The sequence below is a fragment of the Macrobrachium nipponense genome, chromosome 1, assembly GCF_015104395.2.
Source record: "Macrobrachium nipponense isolate FS-2020 chromosome 1, ASM1510439v2, whole genome shotgun sequence".
Classification (NCBI taxonomy): Eukaryota; Metazoa; Arthropoda; class Malacostraca; order Decapoda; family Palaemonidae; genus Macrobrachium; species Macrobrachium nipponense.
This window is the reverse complement of record NC_087200.1, coordinates 161,941,789-161,954,455: the sequence shown is the minus strand read 5'-3', so window position 1 is coordinate 161,954,455 and position 12,667 is coordinate 161,941,789. Positions and strand designations below refer to the sequence as shown.

Genomic DNA, 12,667 nt, shown 5'->3' with positions numbered 1-12,667 from the left:
CCTGCCCCGAGCTGCAGATCTGCCCCTAGCGGAAAGGGCAGATAGGAGGGCCAACTTCGGTCGACCTGCTGCCGCCCCTGCTGCCGCCGCCCCTGCCTACGATGCCCCTGCTGCCGACGCCCCTGCTGACGACGCCCCTGCTGACGACGCCCCTCTTAGTGCCGGCCCCGCCATCACCGCTTCTCGTCGGGTAGTGGACCCTGTGTGTCGGCTGCAGCCAGGGGATCACATACTGGAGGCCTTAGAAGGGCGAAGGCAGAAACGGTGCCGGTTGTGCCATATGAATGGCAGAAGGAGAGACACCCGGTTCTTCTGTCGTCTCTGCAAAGTTTCTCTTTGCAGGATAGGGGACTGTGACCGTAAATACCACACTAAGGTCACGTATTGGAGCGCGCCCCCTAAACCGACAGCGGAGGGCGCACGGGGCCGCCGGGTCCATCAGCAGTAAGGGCACGCGTCTCCCTCCTCCACCTGTACCTCGTCATGTCAAGTGGAAAAAAATGCAAGACTCTTCAATGGAGGAGGGAGAAAACAATAGAATACAACGAAGAGTCAGATTATGAGTGAGTATTCTGCATTTATTTTATATTTATTATTATATTTATTACAATTTTTTATATATCCGTATCTATGCATGATAAAATAGTAAGAAGACATTTCATTGTATGCGAAAAGAGAAGTGTCACCTGCATTCCTTTTATTTATGTATTGGTACCAGAATCGAAAAATGTAATATATATTTATATATAAAAAAAAAAATATATATATATAGTATATATATATATATATAATATATATATATATATATATATATATATATCTATATATATATATATTTTGATAAATATTGGTATTTTTTTGGGTAAGCAAATTACATAACAGCCTAGTAATATTCAATCATTTATCTTCACTTTAAAACAAATTGCAAGTCTCTAGAACAATATCTCGATTTATGGTGAATTTTTGAAAAAAAATTATTTTATTCCCTCCGCTCGCCGATTCTCGGCCGAAAATCTCTGAAATGCGTAGGTCAAATTCTCCTAATATTTGTGCCTTTTCATATTACGCTTTTTTTAGAGTTTTATACATGAAAATGTGCGCAAAAACATGCACAATATAACAAAAAATATTTGAAAGTTGTAGCATTTCTCATTTTTTTTAATATTTGCATATAAAAAATAATTTTAAACAAAAATTCGACATTTGGTCAACTTTAACTCGTCCGAAATGGTAGAAAACTGCATTTGTAAGCTAAAACTCTTACAGTATCGTAATATTTCATCATTTAACTTCATCTTGAAACAAATTGCAAGTCTCTATAACAATATTTCAATTTATGGTGAATTTTAAAAAAATATATATTTTTTTATGTCCGCGTGTTACGAATTCATGCATCATTTTGTGATAATATTTTCTCTATGTTGCTTTTATCGTTTTACAATGTGTTATATACCAAAATGATTGCAATTTAGTGTACATTACAACGAAAAAAAAGTAACTTGATACCTTTAACCGTTTTGCGCACAGAGCGATTTGAATACAATTATATATGAAATTTCGTTTTTGCGCTATCATATATCGCATTATTTATTATATATGATAATGATAATTTGTTTCATTTCTGATGGTTGCATGCTAAACTTCAGGCAATGACAAAAAAGGAGCCCAAAATGAACTCTTAATCTTGAAAACTAAGCGCGCTGTGATTTTTTGAAAAAAATATTTTTTTCGCTTCCGCGCTCACTACGAAACCCCTCCGGCATATGGGAGCCAATTTTTTATTTACCGCTCCGGCGTAAGAAGGTCAAGTTCTCACACAACACGAAAAAGTAGTACAACGAAATCACTAACACGAATTTACGTTAACAAACGAAATCGTATATGTGAACGAACTAATTCCGCCTGTGTACGATAACGCTGGTGAGAAGCAATGGCTTAAGAAGAATGCTGCTACATAGATGCATGATGGAAGAGATGCTGAGATGGGAGAGCAGGATCTTATGGCAGTGACTAGCATCAGGAATCAATGGGAGAGCGGGAGGATGGTCCGGTGGTCCGGGCAAATCTTGGACTTTACAGCAACAACCTTACGTATCTTGAACAATTTTCGTATGTAGAGCCACAAAAATCTTCGTATTTGCTTTCGTATCTCGAGTTTTTCGTAAGTTGAGCCTTTCGTATCTCGAGGTGCCACTGTAAGAAGGATATGGCAGTAGAAATTGTAACCATAATCATAGGAGCACTAGGCACGATCTCAAGATCCCTGAAAAGGAATCTGGAAAAACTAGAGGTTGAAGTAGCTCCAGGACTCATGCAGAAGAGTGTGATCCTAGAAACGGCGCACATAGTAAGAAAAGTGATAGACTCCTAAGGAGGCAGGATGTAACCCGGAACCCCAAACTATAAATACCACCCAGTCGAACTGGAGGACTGTGATAGACCAAAAAAAAAAAAATAATAATAATAATATAACTGTAATAACAAAATTCATAGGTGGCAGTACTTTAAATAGATAAAAAATAACCTTTCCATTTCACTTATGTAAGGATAACTCCTCTCTCTTACCGAGATGAGAGAATTTTTATGGTAGATGTGTGTTAATTAATATTTTCAAATAAAATAATAATAATAATAATAATAATAATAGTAATATAACTGTAATTTCAAATGAAAATTCTTGACTTCATCTTTCTTTGTATCCATTTCCCTACCTTCTCTCAACTCCAGAGAAGCTCGGAACTCCGGAAGCTGTCAAATATGTCAAGTAAAGAGACAGGGGAGGGGAGCAGTGCCATATAATGGTTTTTATGCACTTACTTTCTCTCTCTCTCTCTCTCTCTCCCTACTGAGATGAGATAATTTTTATGGTACATGTGTGTAATTTATGGTACACGTATGTAGTAAGTTTATTATTGATATTTTCCAATAATAATAGAATAATATGTATAATAATAATACATACTATAACTGTAATTACAAAATTCATATCTGTGTATTTTAAATACAATAATCTTTCCATTTCACTTTTAAATACTGTAGGGACAACTGACTGACTCTCTCTCTCTCTCTCCACAAGATGAATATGTCATAATGGTAAATATCTCTCTCTCTCTCTCTCTCTCTCTCTCTCCTCTCTCTCTCTCTCTCTCTCTCTCTGCTGCAAGTGTTAGAGGTACTTATGTATGTATGCATGTATGCATATACCTTTTAGAATACTAATGTTTAAGATTACTTTGCAATTATATTAACCCTTAAACGCCGACCGGATGTATTGTACATCGACTAAAATTGTCTGTCGAGTGCCAAGTGGACGTACAGTACGTCGACTACAAAGTTTTTTTTAAACATTCATGGAAAAATAGTTATAGGCCTAGTTTGCGAAAGATTTTAAATAACGCATCTTGAGGAATGCTGGGAGTTCACAGATCATGCTGATGTTTTATTTACAAGTGTTACCCAGCTGCGCATGCACGAATTTCTTTCTTCTCACACTACAAAGCATCAACGACGCATCTCAGAAATTTTTTGTCACTTTGTCATAATTTTTGTACCATTTTATATTAGCCGTTACATAGAGTTTTATATATGAAAATGTGTGCAATTTTATGTAAATACAACAAAAAACAACCCATGGCTGTAACTTTTATAAGTTTTGAAATATTTTCATATAAATCATGATAAGTGCCAAAATTTCAACCTTCGGTCAACTTTGACTCGACCGAAATGGCCAAAAAACGCAATTGTAAGCTAAAACTCTTACACATTCTAGCAATATTCAATCATTTACCTTCATTTTGCAATAAATTGGAAGTCTCTAACACAATATTTCAATTTATGGTGAATTTTTTAAAAAACATTTTTTACGTCCACGTTGTTACAAATTCATGCATCATTTTGTGATAATATTTTCTCTGTGTTGCTTTGATTGTTTTACAATTTGTTATATACCAAAATCATCACAATATTTTGTACAATAAAAAAAAAAATATAACGCATTAGCTTTAACCGTTTTGCTCACAGCACAATTTGTATACAATTATATATGAAAAAATTTTCTGATCTGTCATATATTTCAATATTTATATATGATAATGATATTTTTTTTTCATTTCTGATGGTTGCATACTAAACTTCAGGCAATGACAAAAAAATGAGTAAAAAATGAACTCTTAAAATAAAAACTAAGCATGCTGTGATTTTTTGGAAAAAACTTTTTTTCTGCTTCGGCGCTAACTCCCAAACACCGCCGGCATACGGCAGACACTTTTGTAAATAGAGGTTCAGCATTTAAGGGTTAATACAATCTCAAAGATTAATACAGTAATATGATAATTATTTAAGGTAAATTTGATGTAGGATGTTACATCAGGTATACATTTGTTGTTTCTATTTCTCTCTCTCTCTCTCTCTCTCTCTCTCTCTCTCAGCAAAAGAATTGATAAACAGACAAATAGATACTTGTTCAGCCCTCTCTTTCTCTCTTCTCTGGAAAAAATATATGTATTTATGGGAGGGAAAGAAGTGTTGCCTATAGAAGTTCATTTCAATTTGTTGATATCATAAGGAGTCAGTCTCTCTCTCTCTCTCTCTCTCATCTCTCTCTCTCTCTCTCTCTCTCTCTCTCTCTCTCTCTCTCTCTCTCTCTCTTACTGTTCTTGGCAATTTATTATTTCCAATGATAAAATGTGTCCGATGACTTTGAAATATTAATAATACCAATTCAATGGTATATTTGATGTAGGATGATACTTCAAGTATAAATTTGGTATTTGAACTTTCAAGATATAAGCATTTTTAGAAGGGAGTTCTAACTATTCGTGGGTTAAAGCTATTCACGGGGTTGTCAGGTACCCATTCCCCGTGAATACTGAGGGAACGCTGTAGAGGCAGTCCCTGGATTACGACAGGTTCAAATTACGACATTCCAAGGTTAAGGCGCTTTTCAATTATATTCATCAGAGATTATTTCCAGGGTTACAACGCATGTTCCAGGGTTACGGCGCCTACAACACTCATCTGGCAGAAGAAATATGACACCAAAAATCCAAATTAATAAATATTTGAAGGTTTTTGGGATGAAAAATGCAATAGAAGCAGTTTTACATAATTTAGAGTGCACCCAAAGCATTAAATCTTAGGATTTTTGACGATGTTCCGGCTTACGATGATTTTCGGCTTACGACGCGTCTCAAGAACGGAACCCCCGTCGTAACCTGGGGACTACCTGTATATCATACACTTGACGTTCAGAATACACAATGCGATCTAATACAAGTCGCTTGGACACTTTCTGGGGAGCCAAGCTAACTGGAACCTGGCGAGGGCTCTCCCAAAGACTACAAGAGGGGAGAGGACTGCACTCTCACTTTTTCGCATGCTTCCTGAATGAAGGAGAATCATCTCTCTGTGTAGCAGGCCTTTTCAGTGGTCTGGAAACATTAGCAAACGTTTGCTATGTCTTGTATAAATACCTGCGTCCGATTCACTTTGATGAAAGCTTATGCACATTCATCTGGGTGCCCTTCCAATGGCCGCCTAGTAAGTCCTGGGATAGCATTCAATGGCTCATTTGAGGGAGCAACCTCCCTTGGACTGCCAGTTTGCTTCCTCCCAGGTGCAGGGGAGTTTAGTAGGAATCTTGGTCTAGGAGTGTACTTGCACTAAAACTATCCACCTTATCCATTAATACTTTAACCAAAGTCCCATTTTGGGCCACTGTATTGACTAATTAGCAAACTTATGGTCTATCCGTTCTTCGAGCTTGGTGATGGCACTGGGTTCCAAAGAAAGGGAGCCAGGAATCGGAGTAAGGGAAAAGTCAGAGAATTATTAATGGGAGAAAAAGCAGTCAAAAGGCATAACAGACACAGGAATATTCACATCATCAATATTAGCAATCGTAGGTGAACTCCCTGACTAGCAATCTTAGCCTCGACTCTAGCGGCCACTTTCCTAATTCTGTCACAATTCAGTTTCATTAAATAAGCATCTAACACCTACCATTTCCCCTTATCCCAATCGTTACACTAGTTGCAAATCAGAGTAAAAGAACAAACTTGTCCACTGCACATACTACACATAGTTTAAGCGTCATATTTAGCAGAGATCAATCTCATTTTACAGCCTTTACTGCAAAACCTAACACTAGCGGAACTAGAGTCTGACATAATTCAAATAAAAGTCAAATTCAGGAGTCAAAATCAGTAATAATCTAAGCTAATACATAACTAGTGCTACCCAAGTAATGGAATGCGTCACCCAACCAGTGAAAAACCACAACCATCTGATGACCCAAAATTTTCTAGAGCTGCCCAACAACCTTGTATCGTCATTAACTGGTATAAATAAATTGTTCTGTTCAGTTACGTTGTATCTATTCTTCCCCGAAAGTGGGTGGGGCAATCTACATACTGCCAAACCAAAAGAGCGCTAGCACAATTTCCAAAATTGTTAGAATTTTTAGCTGCCATAGTGTTAGAAAACTATAGCTATACAATTACTTGGTAAGTTACATATATAAAATGTAACATAGAAGAATATTGGAATGCGCAGCAATATAATACAAAAAATTTAGAAGCAAAATGACACAGTGTTTACCTGTCTTTTCTTAGTCTTACTGCCAAAACTGGCACTGCAAAAGTAAATTCCAACAGCAACGTTGACTTCAAGTCATCATATATAAGGACTGTATTATCAGCATACTTTGGAACAGCTCCTCCTCCAACCATGGCTAATAAGTTAGTCCTGTGCAGCATTTCTCCATGTGCAATGCTACCAACCACATTTTCTCCTTGAAATAGAAAAAATATTTTGATTACTAAAGGTTCCTAGGACAACACAAATTTATGATGGTACCATGTGTCTATCCAATTTTAGGGTAAAACATTTACAGCAAAGCATGTACTTTATTTACTTTACATGTCTTATCATTTGGACCCTGATACATTAATTATATATTAAGCAGATTTCTTATTTCGCATCTCACACACACTGACTACAGCATACATTACAAAATCCAGGCTAGTTAGGACCTCCTTATTGGGTCTTAATAATGACAGAATTTTACCCAGTATGATCATTAATAAGAAAGTGAAAATAAAATAAATACAGCAAAATTGGTTTAAATTCCATATGAGAGAGAGAGAGAGAGAGAGAGAGAGAGAGAGAGAGAGAGAGAGAGAGAGAGAGAGAGAGAGAGAGAGAGAGAGATTTATGGTAAAGAAAATGGGCATTGCAACAGTTAGAATGTTGACACCACAATTAAATTAGATAGGAAAAAGAAAAATGTTAAATAGTTGAAACGGAGTTTCATAAGACATATATAAAACAGACACACAAGTCCACAATAATATATGTATATATATATTATATATATATATATATATATATATATATATATAGTATCATATATATATATATATAGCTACATCTACATATACATCTATATACCCACCACACATATATATAGATATAATATATATATATATATATATATATATATATATGCATATATATTATATATACAGGCAGCCCTCGGTTAGCGGCAGGGGTTCCGTTCCTGGCCACCGACGCCAAGCGATTTTCGACGCTGAGCGATTTTAAAGCCTACGGCCGCTGCACGCTTTCTTTCGAAACTCTAGACCAGTCAAAGCCGCCGTAATCCCACAACGGCGCAATAAGTAAAATTATATTTATGCAGTATAGTACTATAGAATTTACTGTACAGTACATGTGGGTGTCTAGAGTATGTAAAGATATCATAAAGTTTATACAGTGTACAGGTAGCTGTAGTGTTCAGGTTACGATCATTAGTCTTACGATAGTTCGATTTTATGAGAGATCAAATTACAATGACCTAACTTTATCCATCTTCTAGTTACATAAGTTCAATAACAGCAAAAGAGAATGATGAAAGTATGGTTTTAACGTTATACTCGTTGCGTGAACGTGTACAGCCATGAACAACCGAACGAGAAACTATTTTTTTTTTTTTTTTTTTTTTCTTCTAAGTACAACCGAACTGGATAACATCTGTTTGGCTTGTATTTCGATCATCGTACTACAGTGCAACATTACCGTAATGGTATAAATGGCGTTATGTATAGAATAGAACTGAGATATCTTAATGTAATAACTTTATTTGCTATAGATCAGAGATCAATATAGATTAAAGATCAATCGGGAAATATACCGTTAAATTAAAACCCAGTTATAACGGAAGCTGAGAAAACTGTTCAAGCTGCTAATGACTATTATCGTACATCGGCAACAAGGATAAAACTGCAGTAAACGTCTGCCATCACACACAACTGTAGATAAAATTGGGATAAAATCATTTTAATCAAAACTACTGTGCTTGAAAGAACACATTTTACTGTTGGTTTCACGCAGATATAAGATAAATAACGTAAAGTTCGTATTACGATGATATAAAGGATTACGTATTGCGAACGGAATCACGTAATTTTTTACGCAATAAACATGCCGCCAACGTAATCTGTTAACGAAAAAAATAGTAGTTCACATTCACAACGAGACATATTCAATAAATATTTCCACCTAAAAACACGCTGTATATGGAAAAATAACTTTGTCTCATATAAGTCAAGTATATAGTTATTCGTTTATGCTAACTAGAAGCAAGTTGCAATTCGCTCAGAATTGCGTTATGGTGAAACAGACTCGTATTCATCAGCTGATTTCAAACCACAACATTGGCCGCTCCGCAGAATACGGGCTTAAGTTTGCCTTAGTATTTTAAAATACAATAATATGAGAATACATACAATATTCTTGGATACAGTGAAATAATGTATAACTTTTTAAAGGATTTATGGAAAAGATGCATAATTAATAAAATAACACAATGCATTTTTCGGAACTGGCGGACAAGAAACGAACATGAAAAACCATCCCTGACAACGTGGAGCGTAGTTACAAAGGCTGCCTTAATTTGTATCTTATTTCTGTACAAAAATAAAAATACCTTTACGCAATATATTTTCATACACATTTTAAACATAAAAGCATAAACATTTGAAAAATCGACACATCGATCGCTAAATTTGCACTTTTTTTTTTTTTTTTTTTTTTTTTTTTTTTTTTTTACGATATTTTCGGAAGAGCGGCAGACGGCGGCATACAAGAACGAACTTGAAAAAAACATCGTAGTTGATAACTTGAAGGGGAGTTTCAAAAGCTGCCTTTTTATCATATTTCTGCACAGAAATAAAAATACCCTATTCGTAATATATTTTCATACACTTTTTTAAACATATAACATAAACATTTATAAAATCGACACTCGATCGCTCAATTTGCACTTTTTTACAAATCGATATTTTCGGAAGAGCGGCAGACGGCGGCATACAAGAACGAACTTGAAAAAAACATTGTAGTCGATAACTTGAAGGGGAGTTTCAAAAGCTGCCTCTTTATCATATTTCTGCACAGAAATAAAATACCCTATTTCGTAATACATTTTCATACACATTTTAAACATAAAAGCATAACATTTATAAAATCGAGCACATCGATCGCTAATTTGCACTTTTTTTAAATCGATATTTTCGGAAAGAGCGGCAGGCGGCGGCTTACAAGAAAGAACTGAAAAAACATCGTATTTGATAACGTGAAGGGCAGTTTCAAAAGCTGCCTTTGTATCATATTTCTGTACAGAAATAAAAATGCCTTTGCACGTAATACATTTTCATACACATTTTAAACAAAATCATGAAACATTTTATGAATCGACACATCCATAGCTAAATTTTGCACTTATGTAACTCTATATTTTCGGCATAGAACAGTGTCAGAGGCATATATTTTACCCTAATACCTACATAATAACTCTCCATAAAATTTGTTAATATTAATTTGCATAACCTTTGTGGTCTGAACGGCATTTCTACATATGTATGAACTCGTTAGACAACGGCGCTGTTAACTGAAATTTTGAAATTTGTGCCGTAAAGATGCCTTTAAAATGCCTTATTTTTTTAAATGATTATTTTTGACGACCGCCGTAAAACCGATTCGCCGTTGAGTGATTGCGCCGTTAACCGCGGGCCGCCTGTATATGTATATGTATATATGTATGTATGTATGTATATTATATATATATATATACATAACTTCAGGAAAGCCGAAGACACATGACGAGTTAAAAGTGTTTATTCGTAAAGAAACGTTTTCGCAACAAGGAACTTTGTGCATCATCAGTCTGTTAAAAATAAAAGTACATTTTAAATTATAAAAGCAAAATACAAATAAAAACAAATTACAATCTAAAATTTTAAATTTAAAAATTATAATTTAAAAAAAAAAATTAAAAATTACATAATTCAAAGTTAAAGTGAAATAAGAACATTAAAACACGACTACTAAAACACCAACCATTCGCTAAGAAAGGAGGAGAGAGAATGACTAGAAATGAGATTGAGGTCAGAAAGAAGACTATGCCAGGTATAGCGGAGACGATGAACTACCGCTATTCAATGAGGGAACAAGTCTTTTGATAAATAATGACTCGAGTGTTGTTAAATACTCAGAGTCCTTATTGTAACCTAAAATGGAGAAGTGCTGTTTCTTGACTTCGATCTTACATTTTGATGGCATGATTTTTGATATTTGAATGCTCTGGTCCTACTTAATCTCTGGCCAGTTCTAAAACTATACCCCATGTGGCTGCAATATCGCATTTGCAACAGCCTTGGTAGATCCAACGTAAATACCAGGACTCCTGGGCACGTAAATTTATACACAACATTAGACCTCATAAAAGGCTGCAGACGATCTTTAAAGCAGAACAGGGAGCCAATTTTACTCGGGTTATTTGATATTAATTTTAATTTTAAGCATGGGATTTCACTTCAATGATTTGAGTAAGTTTCTTTGACAGTTTTCAGGTTGGAAATATAAGGAATCGAGGCATACATGAGTTTCTTTGGAACGTCAACAATCGGTGGCACTGGTTTCAGATATTTAGTTAAAATTTTGTTAATTATTTTCTGAACTAAGTCTTCGGGGGATATGAATTTTGTTGGAAAAAAGATAGTAAAAATTCTATTTCCCTATGAAAAATGTCCCAACTCGAAGAGTACTTCAGGGCTCTATGAACTAAAGTGGAGATAGTGTTAAGTTTAAAACTTCTTTGGCAGGAGCTGTAAAATTATTGGCTAGACCAGTATACGTTTTTTTTTTTTTTCCTATAGACAGCTGTATTAAATTGATGGTCAATTCTGTTAACGCAAATGTCTAAGAATGGGTAGACAATTTCCTTTTCCTCTTCTATAGTAAACTTGATATTAGTGTGTTGTGAATTAATATACTGTAGGAATTCTGCTGCCTGCCATTGATGCTTAAAAAGGGCGAAGGTATCGTCAACGTACCTTCTATAAAACATAGGTTTAAAAGCTGAAGAAGCAAGATTCTAAGAATTTCTGTTCCAGATGAGAACATAAAAAAGTTAGCAAAAATATGGGGCCCAAAGGGGAACCCATAGCCACACCATCCACTTGAGAGTAATAGTTTTTGGTTAAAATAAAAAACATAGAGTCTTGTACTGCGAGTTCTAAAAGTTGTTTAAAAAGCAATTTACTAAAACCATGAAAAATATATTCTTCGTCAGGAACACTTTTTCAATGATAATCTCAATAGTTTCGTTAAGTGGGATATTTGTGAATAAAGATTCCACATCAAACTAGCATATATAAATCACCATCTTGGTTGATAATTTGATTTTGAAACTCAAACCCGTTTTTTAAAATATACTGACTGGAAACATGCTCACTTAATAAGGACACGACAAATTTTGAAATTTGAGAAGGATGGACTATTATAGGCAGCCATAATCGGTCTAATTGGTATATTGGATTTATGAACCTTAGGAAGGCCATATAAGATACTGAAGGCAGAGCCAGTAACAAACAGTTTTTCTGATAAGTATTTCATCTATGACGTTATCTGTCTTTAAATTTCTCAGAAATCTGTTAACCTTATCTTCCCTCTTATAGATATCTAAAAAAATTAGGATCACCATGATGTTTGAATTTCGTGGTATCTGCAAGTATACTTTCCATTTTAGTTATGTAATCATTTTTATTTAATAAAAACTACACCTTTGCCCTTGTCCGGCTTACAGATTACCAAGTCTTCACGTTTTCTAAGGCCAAAAGTATATTTAAATCATCTTTTCTGAAAAACAAGGGTCCATGAGGATTTTTAGCTGTGAATAAGTTTTGTGGACCAAAGCAGTTATTTTTTTGTTGCAAGTTACTGATGTTTTTATCTATGTCCAACTTTATAAGATCGTTGAAAACAGCACTTCAAATGGATAAAAGAATCTGGCATAGTCAGGTCTAAAGGAAGTCAAGCAAAAGTCAAGACCAAAAGACAATAAAAACTCTTCTCTCTTTGACAAGACATAGTTAGAAAATTAAAATACAGTTGTTTCTATGGTTAAAAAACAGGAGTAACAACACCCAAGTTCCGAAGTTTTCTTTGGTGACGTTGATAAATACTGGATACAAAATCATTAATATATTTGGGTAAACAGTTTTTGAAATAATAAGCGGTCCAAAATTGATAGATCATTATGCAATATATTCCTGAGTTGAGTAACACTGGTATCCCGAGTTTCTGTATGGCAGCTTGCTTCGTATCAATT

General features: G+C 34.9%; 1 protein-coding gene across 1 annotated transcript in view; it reads right to left on the bottom strand.

Annotated features, from left to right (window-relative positions):
• Window positions 1–12,667, bottom strand: part of LOC135219793 (WD repeat domain phosphoinositide-interacting protein 4-like) — a 169,176-nt gene that overhangs the window by 78,705 nt on the left and 77,804 nt on the right. The window contains exon 3 of the mRNA XM_064256865.1: window positions 6,598–6,790. Coding sequence (XP_064112935.1) covers window positions 6,598–6,790 — 193 coding nt within the window. The remainder of the gene's footprint in view (window positions 1–6,597; window positions 6,791–12,667) is intronic.